Source organism: Lepidothrix coronata, unplaced genomic scaffold (assembly GCF_001604755.1).
Source record: "Lepidothrix coronata isolate B3197 unplaced genomic scaffold, Lepidothrix_coronata-1.0 Scaffold44, whole genome shotgun sequence".
Lineage (NCBI taxonomy): Eukaryota > Metazoa > Chordata > Aves > Passeriformes > Pipridae > Lepidothrix > Lepidothrix coronata.
The window spans coordinates 473,680-489,729 of NW_016690224.1; the positions used below are offsets into that span (position 1 = coordinate 473,680).

Here is a 16,050-nt window from a genome sequence, read left to right on the forward strand (position 1 = left end):
TGCTATTCAATTCACTTCTGACAAAGCCAAAAGTTGCAAAAGTGAAACCAAGGCAGAGTTTGGTCCAGCTGATGCACCTTACACAAAAGTTCTTTCAATTACTTGAAAATGTCCATCTGACTTTTATCTTGCGGTGCATTTTATCCAAGAGTGATACAAAGAAGCTGATATGTTATATTTTTATGGGCTTATTTGTCCTTCTGGCCAGTTGTATAGTCATCACTTAACAGATTCTAACAGGAGAGGATGAAGTTCAGTTCAGTTCAATTCACACCAGTAGGAAGGGAGTGGCTCACACAACCAACAGGATCTGGGATACAGCAGAATACACTGTCCCACTGCAGGCAAGTCTTCATTTAATGTCAGTCCTATTCAGAATTCCAGTTTTCTGCCCACCTTTATATCCTTGTTTAATTTGCTCACATTGTTGAATTAAACTTCTGGGCAGAAACTGTTGGTTTCTCAATCTATCACCAGACCCAGACATGACATTTCATATAAAACTGTGAAGGAAATTACTTCACCCTTAGCCAAAACAATGACAAGCACTGCTGACCCAGGCAAAGGGCTAAGTAAGGATTGATGAGGTGTGGCAGGACCATGGTTTGGGTAGTTCTTTCTACAGCTTCCTCCTATAGAAAGCTGCAACAATCTGAAATGTCAAGCTCCCTATCTTACATTTGAGGAGGAATCCACTGACAGGTTGAAACTGTCTGTAATTGGCAAAAAACTCTACAGTAAGAGCTTGTTTATTTACAAGAATTCAAACAGGAAGATGTGTGAATTATAATGCAACTGTTAAAAACCAGTGAGGTCAGTGGGGCCCTGTGGAATCCAAGGAAAACCTCCCTAAGTGAAAGAGATATCTGCATTTTTTTGGGTCAAAGGAAGGATTTACTTTGACAAAGTCATGAAATTTTAGGGTGATCCCTTTGCCTAAGCACTAATAGATCTCCAGTATGTAAACCAGCTATTTCCTTCTCAGCCATACTGTTAAACACTCGTTATAATACCGGAATAATTGACTTGTACCAACCTGTCCTGCTCTGTGAAGTCATAGTCCCCAGTTGGTATCATCATGCAGCTGCCATAGAAACACTTTTAGGTGTCTCAGGCTCATCTCAAATTCACCAGAGACATTTGGCTCATTAATTCAAATGTCAAGGAAAATGCATCGACGTAAGAGAGGCTTAATCAGGTTCTGAAATCAGAAAAGTTCCCTAACGTGGGGTTTTCTCCTGCAAGGCTGAGGGAGGGCTCTGCGGTGTAGAGGTTCTTTGTGGGTTCATTAATCACACTGAGGTTCCTTCCTCCTCCCAGTGGGGCAGGTGGGCTGGCTGTGCTTTCTGCTGCAGGCTGGTGCTTGGGGATCCACCTCAGGCCCAAGAACAGTCTCTTCATCCTCTCCAGGTAGATGGTGAGAACCTCAGCGCTGGCAATCTGAACCAGTGAGATAAGAAAACTCTAGGGAAAAGACTGTGGAAAAACACTGCTGTGACCTAGAGAGTAGGGTGGAAGGGCCTCATAGCCATCTTTTATTGTAACCCCATGACCCTACAATATCTGACACAAAAATGTTCTATTTCTAGTCTGTAGCACCCAAAGCATCAAAAAAATTTATGAAATATTTGATTTCAACTGAAATTATGGAAATTATACTCTAAGAGAGCAAGTGATAATCAATTTTAGCTCTTCTCTACTGGCTTTTAAATGTATGTGTAAGAAACTAGGTCATTTAGGACTTTTATTAATTCATTGCTTTTAAAAAATGCAAGCACATGTGCACCATATATAAGATATGAGATACACATGTTTCTATGTATATATATATATCTCATCTTCTCCCTAATTTGGGGTTTTCTGCAGACACTGAGCAGTTTTTCCAGTTTCAGGTCCCCTCTAGAGCCCACAAGGCCTCCTACAGCTCCTTCTGCTGAGGTTTTTCAGCACTTTAAAGCAATTTCCATTCCCTTCTCCTGTGGACAGAGTTATGATCTGAAAAAGGTTTTGTCGAACAACAGGAAGGCTGCAATTGTTCATACAGCATCCGGGAAAGATATGCATGAGCTTCCTGAGTTAATGAAATCCTAGGGGGTTTTTATAAAGTTTCAGTGGCTGCCAGTCATTCTGAAATGTCACACTGCGTGGGCTCTGCTGCGGATGCTACACTGGGAATTTTGCTTTTAATTACATCTCACAGTTGACACATTCTGTCTTGTTTCCTAACCTTCTCTAAAGTGCCAGGACTCGGTCACTACCAGGCACCAAAAATAATGGGAGAGAGGTTTGGTTCTGATCTATAACGTTCCTTCACAAGTTCCATTGGCGAGGAAAAAAAAGGAGGAATCACTAAAAAGCAAAGGTGAGTGTTTATTTTCTACCAGAACAATACATAAGACCAAGGTCAGAGCCAGGAAGCTTTGCCATGTGGTTGAGATACCGAGGTAGCAATGCTGGGCTTTGGTTACACCCATGATTGTCTTTACTGTCCAAGTTCCTTTGAAAGGTCTCTACAAGAGGCCTCCTTTTCCTTCCCCTTAGTTATGGCAGGAGCAGAACAAAGCCATTGCATGTTGGCAAGGAGGTTCCTCTAGTTTGGATTGTTCACTTCTGCCTGAGGCGGGGCACAGTTGTTGGATTAGTTGGCTGACGGACCTTTTTCAACAACACCTTTTTCAGAAGAGTTTTGGATCAGATTCCAGATGCTTCCCAGTGGATTAATGATGGACAGTTTCACATTATAGGTTCATTCATTTTTAGTTCTTTAACCATTAACTTACATTATTAATGTCTGAACTATTGTACAGTAAAACTCATCAGTGACTTTCGTGTCCAGGTAACATCCACAAAAGTCATGTCTTTGGTTTGCAGTTAAGTCTCATTCATTGGCTTGGTTTAGAGGACACTCATGAGAAGTCCCTCATGGAAGCTGCACATCATCCAGCTAATGTGCTGCTTGTCATCACAGACCTCTGATGCAGAGGCATTGCTCAAAATACAACGATAGGAAGAATATTCCCTTCTTAGGAGCACTATCCTTTATGAGGATGACAGCTCTGAAGGTTGGGTTTCCCCCTTGGAATGGCTGTCTTGATGGAAATAAAAATACTCCTGATCAAGCCTATGGCTCATTCTTACACTCTTACCTGTGCAGCTCTGGTGTAAATGGCCACCTGTCTCTGGGGACAGCAGTGAAACTGCCCCAAATTCATGGGGCAGAAACCAGCAGCTGCCAAATGGTGTAAATTCTTACTACTATTCTATAGCAAGATTTCTGTCAGAAGCCTCCTGAATTCCCATTTCAGCTATATGTACAGACTCTGGTTAGGCTTGGCCCACACAAACAAGTGCAATAAGGAGAGAAGAATTTATACCTAAAACTAAGAAAACCACCCATGTCTTTCTTGCTCCCCTGAGCCACCTAACTCCCTGTATTTCAGTGTTATTCTTAGCAACATATTCCTCCCACTGACAGCTTTCCAGGTAATAGTAAAGTAGCATAACATTAACTTATGTATTTAAGTAAAAGAAGTTAGTTAATTTGATGTTTTAGGCCAGCTGTTCTGAGGAGTTCTGAAGATTTCACTGTGCTAATAAAGAACAATGTTCACTTCCCAAAATTTAATTCCACCATGTAAGTGCAAACATTCCTCAATGCTCTCTGAAGAGTGAGTAGTAGTGCTCTGAAAAAAAAAAAAAAGTGTAAATTGGCATTCTTTACTCAAAAAGGTTGTGCATTCAGGCCTGCATCTGTGTGAGAGACAAATGGCAAGATTGAATAATATTTTAGCCTTATTAATCCTTCAGGAACTAAGAGAAATAAGGAAAGCTTGGGAACAGAGCCTCCCAGAATAACTGTTTCTCTCATGCAGTGGGCAACAGAACTGTCTATTCAGCTATACTGGTTTCTACTGGGGTAAAATCGCTATAGCACAACAGATGTGCAATTCAAATCACAAGGTGAAAGTGTTTAGTTTACACAGGTAAAAAGGTCAGCTCTGAGCACAAAGCTGTCACAGAGTTTCTATGCCACCAAGAGTAGATGTAAAATAACCTCTATCCCAAGGGCTAGGAAAAACCTCTGATCCTGGAAAGAGTTAGGAAAACTCTCAAACAAAACCTAACTGACCTGCAGGTGTCAGAGGCTGAGCTGGCCACTAAAACACGTCCTGGCCACAGACCATGAAACAATTCAGCACAGGAAAATGGGCATTTCATGTCTGTGCAAAGACAAGGAGAAAGCAGAACACATCCCAGTGTGTTCTTCTGAGTGACTCACTGCCTTCAGAGCATACAAATGAGATTGTGGTGAACGGGAAGCAAATGATCGCATGATCTTGGGAACTCTGATTAAAGGCACTCGGAGTCTGCCAAACTTAGCTTGCAGTAGGATGTGCAGGAGAGAGTGGAATCATTTAAAAGCTTGCTTTGGGCTGGTTTGTTGGCATCAAGATGGCAAAGCAGAGTGACAGGGACTGAACCCAAAGAGAAAGGAAGGAGGAAAATGAATTTTTCTTTAGATCTCTACAATCTGAATGAGGACCTGGAGATGGCAGCAAGCAGAGGGCTGAGCTGATGGCTTTTACACCAGATATATCCTCTTAAACACTTTCCTCTTTTAGTACTTGAACAGGCAACCAACTATAGAACAAATTTTGAATAGCAATGACAGAGTGATCTATGAATATCTGCCACCCTTGGAACTGACCTTCTGTCTCTTCAGCTAAGCAAATTCCCATTCAGATTATTTATCTAAATGAAGGAGAACAGGACTTAGAGATCACTCAAGTAAACCAGTCAAGAATAATAAAGCACTTTGAGTCCCCACAACATGTCTGAGACAGAAGGCATCTGGGTGTTGTTATCAGAAGTTGGATATTAATACCACTGTGTGGTTTAGTATGTCTTACAGTTTAATGTAATGATTTTTGTCTGCACTGCCAGCTTTCCGTTGTCAGATTTAAAAGATCTCTTTGTTCCATGCTCTGTGACTGCTTATTGATCCATAGGCTGATGTGAGCTGAGCATCAGGAAAGTTTATGATAGAATAAGAAACTGGAAGGTAGGAAAGGCTCTTGTGATTCTTGGCACTCTTTACTGATCAAAGAATGGAGAACGCTGAAGTGTGCTCAGGAGTTCAGAGTTGGTTCTGGATAACATGATATTAAAACCTTCAGAGCATGGGCACTCTTGTGTTTGCCAACTCCCCACATATCCTTTTTGGGGTTTTCTATCTGCTTTACCTGCAATTGAGCTTCTTTCTGCAGCTTTGGATTCCAATTTGAAATGAGACAGCAAAACACTCATTGGACATTAGTTGGATTATTAATTTGTTTAAATCTCTCTCTATGTGTTAATTTAATTTAGATTGCCAGGTCAGATGCCTGGCAAATTCCCTTCATCAAGCTGGGCTCAGCACCTTCATTTCAGAAGGCTGAAAGGGCTGGGTGAGGAAAATCTATGCTGTGTTTGTCTTCAGTTCTCCAAGTAATTTATGCCAGCTGACAATGCTCATTTTTAATGCTGCACAGGTAATGCGTGTCCTATGTTGATGAGCCACGTTACCTTGATAAAGAAACTTCTAAAAGTGAATTTGCAGCACCCTCAAGACAGTATTGTTGAGGTAAAGACAGACACTTAACCTCTGGGACCCTCCATTCAGAAGAGAGAACTGGAGGTGTCATCCCAAACCGATCTGGGTTTCTGCCATCCACCCATATTTCCAGGTTAGATTGTGAGGGGCTAAAACTAGATTCCTATTGTCCACTTCAAGGTAATAAGTCCTGTGACCAGAGGCTGTACTTTCTGGAGTCAATTAAAAATTGCTGCTTTCCTGTGGTGGGTGTGTGCCCGCAGGACTGCGTCGGTGTTCAAACAACTCGTGAGGTGTCGATTTGGTTTCACTCGGGTGGGTGATGGCAACCCAGAAAGACAATCCTCCTCCAGATCTGCTGATCTATCGTCACTATCCCTATTGTGCTGTGTCAAACTAAAAAACCCAATAGCGAGGATCTCTGTTGAAAATTCTCCTTGTGGTTGGATGAAGCAGCAAGTGCTGTTTTCTTTATGTTGGGAATTGTTGTTGCAGAGCCACCCTGTGAAATTTTGTGATGCTGGCAGCTGCTGCCCCAGCCAGCCCAACAAGAACCCTGATTATGAAGAATATGAGCTGGGGCAACCCAGAAAGAAGGGGCCTCTTCACCAGGCTGCCAAAAGTGGTGCTGTTGTGGCAAATGCCGACCAACACAGAAGTACCACGAACAGCTCTTGCTGAAGGAAAAAAGGGCAGCACATCACAACCTCCCGCTGGTTTCAGCAGCTGGTGCTGTCTGGTCGCACCCCGAAGAAAGCCAAGAGTCGCCTCAAAGCACAACCCTGAAGGAAGGAAGCCCAAAAGAGGAATCACTTGGAAATGTGGTGCTGAGCATTTTTCTGCCTCACCCTCCCCAGCTTTCTGCAGCCCTGGATCAAGAGGCTCTAGACAGAGGCCACAGAACAAGTTTCCTAACTTGTCACTGAAGGCCTCATGGTCTGACCAGATTAAACACACTCATTTTAGATGGTTCCAGTGACACAGACAAAGCATTTTTTGAAAAGCCCAGCTCTTCTCTTTGTATTGTTCTTTTTAGCTTGAACTCAGGAACTACATGAAAAGTACTTTTACCCTCTTTGTGTAATATTTTTGGGCATTTCATTCACACTCACTGGAATTGTAATGTTGGACTGTTTGTTCTTACCTTCAAGCAGGCCTTGCTTCCTACACCTCCTCCTCCTGAACTTGTGAGAGTAGCTCTGTGCTATGATGTGTGAGGTCAGAGTACACCCGAGGAGCAGCAAACTCAGGGTAGATTAATCTGTGCTCCAGCACTTTTTCCATTCTCTATTTTTGTTATATTTAGGCATGTTCTATTTTTGTAGAACCAAGGTGAGAAGGATTATAACAGGTATGTTCTGCACTCCTTTCAACAAAGCTTTGTTCTCTCTGAGCTAACCCAGCAGTTTACCATTTCCATTTCCCACATGTATTTGAAGATATATTGCTGGCAGATTATGCCAGCTGTATTTATATCTTCATCAATTGTGTTAACATTCATATTGCAGCATCTAGAGTGGGAAAATATTACCGTAGGCATTAATGCATTTCTGTTCTAGCATATGAACCAATTCTCCTTTTGAAAATAATTACACTAAATATTCACCCAAGACTGTGATTTTGATCTCTTCTCACATTTGCATCAAAGTTCTTCCTTACCCTTTCCCCGCTTTTTATAGTCCTTTCAGTTTTGACTGTCTTTATAAAAAATAAAGCATTTTACCAATATATAGCTTACCTAAAGCTCTTTAATTGTTTTGTACTCCCTGAAATTCCCACTGCTACTTTATCAGCTCTATTCATCTCTTCCTAATGATTTACTCGTTCTTATGAGGGTTATGGTGGTGTTTCTAATATAAGCACTGTGTTGGGTATCTCAGCACCAGGTGGAAGGTGCATGAATTAGGGGGCAGATCCCTGCTTTTATAGCAAAGATTAATTCTGCAAGAGGATAAATAAAGGATTTGCTCCTTGTGGATGGGAGTGTGATGGTCTTCAATATGCTCTGCTCTCTTTTGGAGGCAGGTGCTTGGTCCTTGCCCTGAGCTGGATGCAAGATACGAGTTGGTGTTAGGGGATCCCTACTCCTGCCAAAATTGTGTTGAGTTCTGGGCCCCTCAATTCAGGAAGGACATTGAGGTGCTGGAGGGAGTCCAAAGAAGGGCAATGGAGCTGGGGAAGGGTCTGGAGCACGAGAGGGATAAGAAGCAGCTGAGGGGGCTCAGCCTGGAGAAAAGGAGGCTCAGGGGGGACCTTCTTGCTCTCTTCAATTCCCTGACAGGAGGTCGTAGCCAGGTGGGGGTCAGATTCTTCTCCCAAGTAACAAGTGACAGGACAAGAGGGACATAGTCTTAAACTGCACCAGGGGAGGTTTAGATTTGACATCAGGAAGAATTTCTTCACAGCAAGACACTGGAACGGACTGCCCAGTGAGGTGGTGGAGTCATCGTCCTTGGAGGTGTTTAGGGAAAGACTGGACGTGGCACTTATTGTTGACGTGGTGGTGTTGGGTCACCGGTTGGACTGGATGATCTCAGAGGTCTTTTCCAACCTAATGGATTCGGTGATTCTGTGCAAACAGCCTTGGGCAGCCTCTGCCGCCGCTGGCCTCCCACAGCGAGCCCGGTGGCGGCCCCGGGGCTGCGGGAGCGCCCTGCGGGCGGCTCGGGGCGCTGTGGCACCGCGGGGCTGCCACGGCCCGGCCCGTGAGGGCTCGGTCCCGCCTGCCCGCCCTCGCCGGCCTCCCGCCCTTCCCGGCCACCACCATGGCGTCGTGCGGGGCTTTCCACAGCTTCCTCTTCGAGTACGACACCCCCCGCATCGTGCTGATCCGCAGCCGCAAAGTGGGGCTCATCAACCGCGGGGTGCAGCTCGCCATCCTCGCATACGTGATCGGGTGAGCGGGCGGGGGCAGTGCGGGGGTCCCGGAGCGGCTGCCGGGAGGGAGGACGCGCCGGGAGGGAGGACGCGCTGGGAGCCCCCAGGGCACGGGGCTGAGGGGCGGGGGGCGTCCCCTCCCTCAGGGGCCCCGGGACCCCGGTTCTGTCGGGGGGGCGCGGGCTGAGGGGAGTCGGGAGCTCGGATTTCACCGAAGGATGACACGGAGGTGGTGTCACTGCTTAATGGGCAGACTTCACTGGGACTGTGGGGCTGCAGACAGGACAGGACCCCTCAGGAGCGGGACCGTCCCCGGGGGTCATTGCCGCTCACCCAGCAGGGCTGGGCATAAAAGCAAATTACACCTTGCAGACCATTCTGAAAATAAAAAATACCCCGTAAAAACCACAAAGGAGATTGCCTGTCCTGTGACCCTTCTGTAGGGAAACGCTGTGAAACTGTCTGGACTGGCCCTTTCAGGTGACATATGGGAAAAGGAGAAATTCCGACCATGTGTGCTTGTTTATAGTGCTTATCAGTTGTTTCTTGCAGGTGGGTCTTTCTGTGGCAGAAGGGCTACCAGGAAACAGACTCCGTGGTCAGTTCTGTAACCACGAAGGTGAAAGGAGTAACCCTGACAAACACATCCACCTTGGGAGCCAGGATCTGGGATGTAGCCGACTATGTCATCCCTCCTCAGGTATCAGTCACTTTTCCCATGGAGAGGGAGGGTTTTCTAGCAATCAACTACTGCTTTGCTAAAGTCCACTGAGGGCAGAGCAGCTTCAGCTCCAGCATGGCCTTGATATAAGAGAATAAAGCAGCTTTGCTTTGTTACAGATCATGCTGAGCACCTGCACCACGAGCCCTGGGGAAGTTTGTTTTGAGAAAAGTGTATCTATGTGTGTGCTTGTGTAGAATCACAGAAGGGTTTGGGTTGGAAGAGACCCTAAAGATAATCTAGTTCCAACCCCCTGCCATGGGCAGGTACACCTTCCACTATCCCGGGTTGCTTCAAACCCTGTCCAGCCTGGCCCTGAATACTTCCAGGGATGAGGCAGCCACAGCTTCTCTGGGCAGCCTGTGCCAGGGCCTCACCAGCCTCACAGGGAAGAATTTCTTCTAAATCTCTTCCCTTTTAGTTTAAAACTGTTCCCTGTTGTCCTGGCACTACCTGCCCATGTGAAAAATCCCTCTCCCTCCTTTTTATAAGCCCCCTTTAAGTAGTGGAAGGGGCTCTAAGGTCTCCCTGGAGCCTTATCTTCCCCAGGCTGAACAACCCCAATTCTCTCAGCCTATCTCCATAGCAGAGTTACTCCAGCCCACAGAGCATCTTCATGGCCTCTTCTGGACTCGCTCCAGCAGGTCCAGCTCTGGTGGCCCCAGAGCTGGAATCAGCAGTGCAGGTGGGGTCTCACGAGAGAGAAGTAGAAGAGCAGAATCTTCCCCTCAACCTGCTGGTCACCCTGCTGGGGATGAGCCCAGGATAGGGTTGGATTTCTGGGCTGTGAGTGTGCATAGCTGGGTCATGTTGAGCTTCTTGTCCACCAACACCCCCAAGGCCGCCTCCTCAGGGCTGCTCTTGATCCATTCCCCACCCAGCCTGTGTTTGTGCTTGGGATTACCCTGACCCTCATACAGTACCTTGCACTTGGCCTTGTTGAACTTCATGAGGTTCACACAGGCCAAGCTCTCCAGCCTGTCCAGGTCCCTCTGAATGCCATCCCTTCCCTCCAGCGTGTGACTGCACCACACAGCTCGGTGTTTTCAGCAAACTTGCTGACCGTGCATCGATCCCACTGTCCATGTTGCCCACAAAGCTGTTAAACAGTGCCGGTCCCCGCAGAGGATGAAGAACTTGGCAGGCTTCAGGAAAAAGTTGCAACAATAACCACATGTCCTCTGTCTTACTGCTCTAAAGCAAACGGACCCAAGTTAGCTTGTTGGCAGAAACACCAGGAATAGCCTGCAAGTCACTTGATCCGGAACTGAACAGGAAGCTCTGCTGTAGTTACTGATTGACTGTGTCCGTGGCAATCTGCAGTCTGTGGGCCATGTGTGGTGGCCTTTGGGATGGGCAGCCACAGCCAAGCTGCTGGTTGTGGGTCCCTCTGTCTGCATGACATGTGATGCAGAAAAAAAGACAGATTTAGCCAGATTTTGGCTGAGTGTTCATATTTGCATATCAGTGGAGCAGAAGCAAACAACAGATCCGGAATCGTACAGACTTGAAAGTAATGAAAGTAAAGTAACAAAAATGGTGCTCCCTGAAGAAACAAACCAGGACTGGTCAAATTTCTAATTGATATATTGCAAAAAGAAAGAGAGCTGGAGCTCTATTTCTGGTCCTGCCTTGCAGCTCCCCTGAGGAGCTGTGTGATCTCTATTTTCATAATGGGAATGAGGAAATTTGGTCTGAGTGGGAGGACAGAAAGAGCTTCTAGTCCCACAGTTCTTCCTCTGGCTAAACACAGCAACATCAAGCAATTCATATGAGAATCTGCTCCTTTATTGCTGCACCAGCACTGTCCAAAGCAGGTCCCTTCTGTGGAGCCACCTGGGCTCTGTCAACAAAGGTATTTGGTGTGGTGCCTTGGATGCTCTTTGCAGTCTGTCACTCTTAAGTTGCCTTCTTGTTTTGCTTGTTCAGGGTGAGAACACTGTGTTTGTCATGACCAATGTGATACTGACGCTGAACCAGAGCCAAGGCCGCTGCCCAGAGGTAGGTGCAGGATCTGCTTTAATCCTGCCTCGTGTGGGTGGAAGTGTGGGGGAGAGGGTTCACAGAGCTTAGTGAAATTATTGTTCCTCTCCAGCTGCCAGATGATAAAACGGAGTGCCAGGTGAAGAACAACAGCTGTTTTCCAGGATATGTCAGCACCCACAGCAATGGTAAGAAACCTGCTGCAGTGGTCTTTCAGTCTGTGTTGTCATACCTTTGTGCTGTGCCTTCCCTGCTGTGAAGGAAGCAGCACTTCCCTTCAGTCTGCTTGTTCCCCTTAGCTCACACACAGGAGAACTGATAGGGAAGCTCAAATTTTTCTGCTCTGGGGAGAGCAGATGGACTGTGTTGGGTGGATGCTGGGTAGATGTGGGCTTTGTGGGTTAGCAAACGGTGTGAGGGCTTTTTCAAGGCCTTGAGTCCCTGAAGCAGTATTTCACATAGATGAGGATTTGGCTCAGGAAAAAGACCTGATGCTCCTTTCTCTGAAATTTCACTACAAAGTGCACTGGAAGATAATGGGGGTCTTGGTAGTGGCACTTTGCCCTGAGAAAATTGTTTTCACCATATAGAGGGAGGAGATGTCATGGGACAAATACTGCCTCTGGTTTTGATTAGTAGTACCTCCATGCACATATCTTTCCAGGCATCCAGACTGGGGAGTGTGTTTCATACAACAGCAGCATTAAGACCTGTGAAGTCCTTGCATGGTGCCCTGTGGAGGATGACAGTCACATACCCAAGTGAGTGCTCTGTCTCCCTGCTCCGTGGTGGCCCTCCTGGGATGAGGCTGGTGGTATGCAGCTGATGCTTCTCCCTTGAGGTGCTGTTGGGAAAAACTGAAGAGATGAGCAGCAAGGACACTGTGAAAGTATGTTGTACTTATTTACCCTTCCTCTTGTTTTGTAGGCCAGCGTTCCTACAAGCAGCTGAGAACTTCACCCTTCTGGTGAAGAACAACATTTGGTACCGCAAGTTCAACTTCAGCAAGTAAATAGTGGGGGGAGCATTGTCCTGTCTGATCTCATGGACTGTAAAGGGGAGCTGGATGGCTGGAAGAAGATGCAACAGCTCTTCTTTCTCTATTCCCCTGTAGGCGAAACATCCTCCCCACTATCAACTCCACCTACCTCAAGAACTGCATCTATGATGCCCGCACAGACCCCTTCTGCCCCATCTTTCGCTTAGGGCAAATAGTTGAAGCTGCAGGGCAGGACTTCCAGGAAATGGCTGTGGAGGTATTTGACAGACCCTTCTCTTGGGCTTCAGTTCTGTAAAAGAGGAGTGGTAGGTGGCTCTGCCTCGTGGCATGAGCCACAGAACACAGAGTAGCTGCAGGATGGAGACCTGCTCTGGCCAGGGGGCCTGGAGTCAATTCTACTACAAATAATTGGCCTTGGCTGGTTTGGGTGGGGTTATGTACAAGACCCTTCTGTAGCAGGGGGAAAGAGTGTTTAACTGGGACTGGGACAAGAGCCAGTAAATCAGAGTCCTGGTCAGCAGAGAGCCTTCTAGCAGAGACCTTCTCCTCTCCTCCACTTGGCAGGGTGGAGTCATGGCACTGCAGATCAACTGGGACTGCAACCTTGACAGAGCTGCTTCCCACTGTGTGCCAAAATACTCCTTCCGGCGCCTCGACAACAAGGACACTGCCCACACCGTCTCACCTGGCTACAATTTCAGGTAACGTGGCTGTGAGGGCACCTGTGGCTCAGTCTGCCACTGGCAGTTGTGGGTACTTTTGGGATTTCTGTGGTGCTTAGAGAGCACCAGAAGAAAACTTGGAGAGTTCTGCTGGTGCTGTAAGACAGAGTAGGTGGGATCCTCACTGTGTGCAAACCACAGCAGAGGGGGGAGGTCAGTGAAGCTCCACTGATTGCGTCAGAGTGTCTTGAGTCATGTTTCCATCAGCTTTTGGGTGGCTGTTTGGGCCATGGCATGGCAGTGGGAGAACTGACTGTTTCAGGGTATGTTGATAGGGCAGAATTTGAGGGGGCTGAGAGGTGGAGGTGGGAGACCAGAGCATCTCCTTCACTGTGCTTGAGGGCAAAACTAACCTCTAAAAAGTGTCTCTCTCAGTTGAAGATCATATTTAATGGCATACACCACCACATAAACATTCTGGCCATTACAGTCCAGCACCTCCAGTAAAACACCAGTGCAGCTGGTTTCATCCAGGCTCAGACTGTAATAGTACGGATTGGCCACCTTGCCAAAGTCCTTGCAGGATTCCTGCTTGTGAGGAAACACGGCTTGTTGTTTCTAGAATCACAAAATCTCACTTAGCACAGGGGATCTTTTGGTGGACCTTGGATGAATTCAGTGAGGATCTGCTGTCATGCAGACAGCAGAAGGTGTGTTTGGGAGGTGCCAGGCCTGCAGGTGTTGGGGTGTCAGGTGAGACTGGCTGGAGGATATCACAGCTGGATCTGAAGTGCTCTTGCTAATTCCAGACTTTGGTGCAGCCCCTTACCAATCCTTCCTCTTCTCTTCCACCCTCTTCTCTGCTTCCTCATGGCTTAGTCAACCACGTGGCAGAGTAAGTCTGACCTCATTTATTTGTTCTCATCTCTTTTCCCAGTCATTTGCCTGCGGGCCACCCTGTGCGGGCCACGGAACAGCCTTTGTGTGGCAGCCGAGCTGCGCTGCTGCTCCTGGCCCTGCCCTCTCGTGGCTGCCTGGTCCCTTGCAGCTGCCTGCTCCCCTCTCTCGTGTAGCTGAATTTCTTCCCATTGGTCCTTCTGCTCCCCTACTACAGCCAACTTTCTCCCTTTCCTATGCTTTGCAAGTTCCCTGATTTGTGATAACTGTCTTCTTAAATTCACCTGTTTTGGGCTTTTCTCCTACAAGTGCTTGCCTGCATGAAATCACCATTTGGGGTTTGTGCCTGGAAGTACCAATGTTCAGCCCATCCTCTTGGGATGTGGAACACACCTGGATGTTGTATGATCACATAAGCATCCTCAGAATTTCCAGCTAAGCTCTGACCTATCTTTCCTCCAGGTTTGCAAAATACTACAAGAATAGTGATGGCACTGAATCACGGACGCTTGTCAAAGCTTTTGGCATCCGCTTTCATATCGTAGTGTTTGGAAAGGTAGGGTGACAGTTCCTGGAGGTGTTGTAGTGAGGACTTTCAGAGATGCTGAAAAATATATTCAGCCTTGTAATTGTCTTCTAGGCAGGAAAATTTGATGTAATTCCTACCATGATTAACATCGGATCTGGCTTAGCACTGTTTGGCGTGGTAAGTGACACTGTCTGCACTTGGACTCAGTTCTGGATTAGCGCCTCAGTTCTGAGGATCATTGTCCTAAACTCTTTCAATCTCCACTAGGCAACAGTGCTGTGTGACATTGTTGTTCTGTACTGCATGAAGAAGAGGTACTACTATCGGGAAAAGAAATACAAATATGTGGAGGATTATGAACTGGTAAGCATCAGTGGAGGCAGGGGAAAGGCAGACTTGCTTCCTTCTCTGTCTCTGGAGAGATTCTGAAACAGGATGTAGAAAGTCCACATCAAATAAGGATTTTAAACCACAGTTTTTAGGAAACTTTCTCTTTGTCAGAGAAGCTAATTTTTACCTCAAGGCTGTTGCAGGGAGGAGCACTAGAAACAAATATTGTCATGTTTCCTGAGCAACCACTCTTGGAGAGAAAAATACATGTTTAACTTGTCATGCTCCTACTGCACCTCCTTTTTGGGTTGCAGTCATTGGCAGTTGCCTTTTGAGAGCTGTGGAGAATGGCTCTGTTCTCATCAAATCCTTCAGTCTTGGCTTTTGGGGTTCCTGTGGCTGTGAACAAACCCACTCAGTGGGTTGGTATTTTCTGAGAGCAGCCACAGCTATGGCTCCCTCCAGGGTCCAAATGCTCTGCTTGGTTAATAGAAGGATTTAGGGAGGTGCTTTACTGGTGCTGAGGGTGGAGCTCAGCCCTACAGCCCTGTGCCTGGGGGCAAGTGTTGCTGCTGAGGGTGGATTTCAGAATCCTTGTGGCACTGGAAAAGTAAAGTCTGAGTAACAGTAGCTTGCCTGTGTAGGGGGTTTCGTGTGAGAGGAAGAGGGAGAAAGAAGAGTTTTCTGGCAGAGAGCTGTAATCTCTGATCCTTGCAGGGAGTCGGTGAGACATACGGAACCAACTCCTGAGCTCCTGCTGCTGCAGCACCAACTGCTGCTCTGAACTGCTGCTGTGAACTACTTGTCCCTGTTGGGAGACCACCCCCTCTTCACTGGAAGGAAGTGGGGAACCAAACTGAGAAAGGGACCATCTTTGCTACTCTTCACTACTTTTCCTGGCTGGAGCCAGCCCCCAGGGAGAAGAACTGGGTCTGCTCCCTGCCTACTGTTCTTTCCAGATTAATTGCACTAAGCACAGAGGGAGAATTGTGCTTCATGACGTCCAGGCCTCTGCTCTGGCCACGCCTGGGACAGGGACATTGTCATTTTGACTGTCCTTCTATCCCTGAGCTCCCTGTGCACAGTGCACAGGATAACAGGCAGGGATTCTTCCTTACAGTGAACATGGCCCCTGCCAGGTGTTGCCTAACCTTGGGAAAGCAGCTCCTTGCTGTTGTCAAGTCATTTTTCCTTGTCCTGAAGGATTGTGAAGCTTAGCTGAGCCTGCACCTACTATTTAACTGTGTCTCCAAGCCCCAGTGGCCACAGACAAAGATAAAGCAGTGTCTGGCTCCACTGTGCTGTGATAAATGGCTCACTGATAACAGAATATTTTTTTTCTGTTTTGTCTAATTTTTATGGTACTACTTTAAATTTTACTTCAATAAAATATTACCCTCTCTCAGCCCTCCTAGAGTCCTGCAGGCTGGGTTTTGCTTGTTCATTTCTCCCCAGACA

At 46.9% G+C, this 16,050-nt stretch overlaps 1 protein-coding gene and 1 long non-coding RNA gene across 5 annotated transcripts; both read left to right on the forward strand.

The window, feature by feature from the left end:
• The first annotated feature begins 1,111 nt into the window (after positions 1–1,111).
• LOC108497008 lies at positions 1,112–7,705 on the forward strand. Of its 3 annotated transcripts, none has more exons than XR_001874671.1 (4): positions 1,112–1,198; positions 2,239–2,362; positions 5,368–5,531; positions 6,089–7,705. It is a non-coding gene; the product is annotated as an uncharacterized LOC108497008 (long non-coding RNA). The 3 variants fall into 3 exon arrangements; XR_001874672.1 differs by having other exon boundaries at positions 5,368–5,623; positions 6,089–6,138; XR_001874670.1 differs by lacking the exon at positions 5,368–5,531 and adding an exon at positions 5,532–5,623 and having other exon boundaries at positions 6,089–6,138.
• Positions 7,706–8,310: 605 nt separating this feature from the next.
• On the forward strand, positions 8,311–16,000 carry P2RX4 (purinergic receptor P2X 4). Of its 2 annotated transcripts, XM_017814272.1 has the most exons (12): positions 8,312–8,489; positions 9,023–9,170; positions 11,121–11,192; positions 11,287–11,362; positions 11,839–11,935; positions 12,102–12,182; positions 12,289–12,430; positions 12,739–12,875; positions 14,196–14,289; positions 14,374–14,439; positions 14,530–14,625; positions 15,310–16,000. In XM_017814272.1, the coding sequence occupies exons 1-12, from the start codon at positions 8,359–8,361 to the stop codon at positions 15,340–15,342; spliced, it is 1,173 nt and encodes a 390-aa protein (XP_017669761.1). In that variant the 5' UTR covers positions 8,312–8,358; the 3' UTR covers positions 15,343–16,000. The 2 variants fall into 2 exon arrangements, with proteins under 2 accessions (XP_017669760.1, XP_017669761.1); XM_017814271.1 differs by lacking the exon at positions 15,310–16,000 and having other exon boundaries at positions 8,311–8,489; positions 14,530–15,013.
• Positions 16,001–16,050: the final 50 nt, after the last annotated feature.

What these genes read in the sequence shown, in the direction of transcription:
- P2RX4 (XM_017814271.1), top strand. Translation starts at nt 8,359, where the DNA reads ATGGCGTCGTGCGGGGCTTTCCACAGCTTCCTCTTCGAGTACGACACC. An exon ending in ACTATGTCATCCCTCCTCAG is followed by an intron (nt 9,171 to 11,120) that starts GTATCAGTCACT and finishes TTGCTTGTTCAG; the next exon opens with GGTGAGAACACTGTGTTTGT. An exon ending in TGTCAGCACCCACAGCAATG is followed by an intron (nt 11,363 to 11,838) that starts GTAAGAAACCTG and finishes ATATCTTTCCAG; the next exon opens with GCATCCAGACTGGGGAGTGT.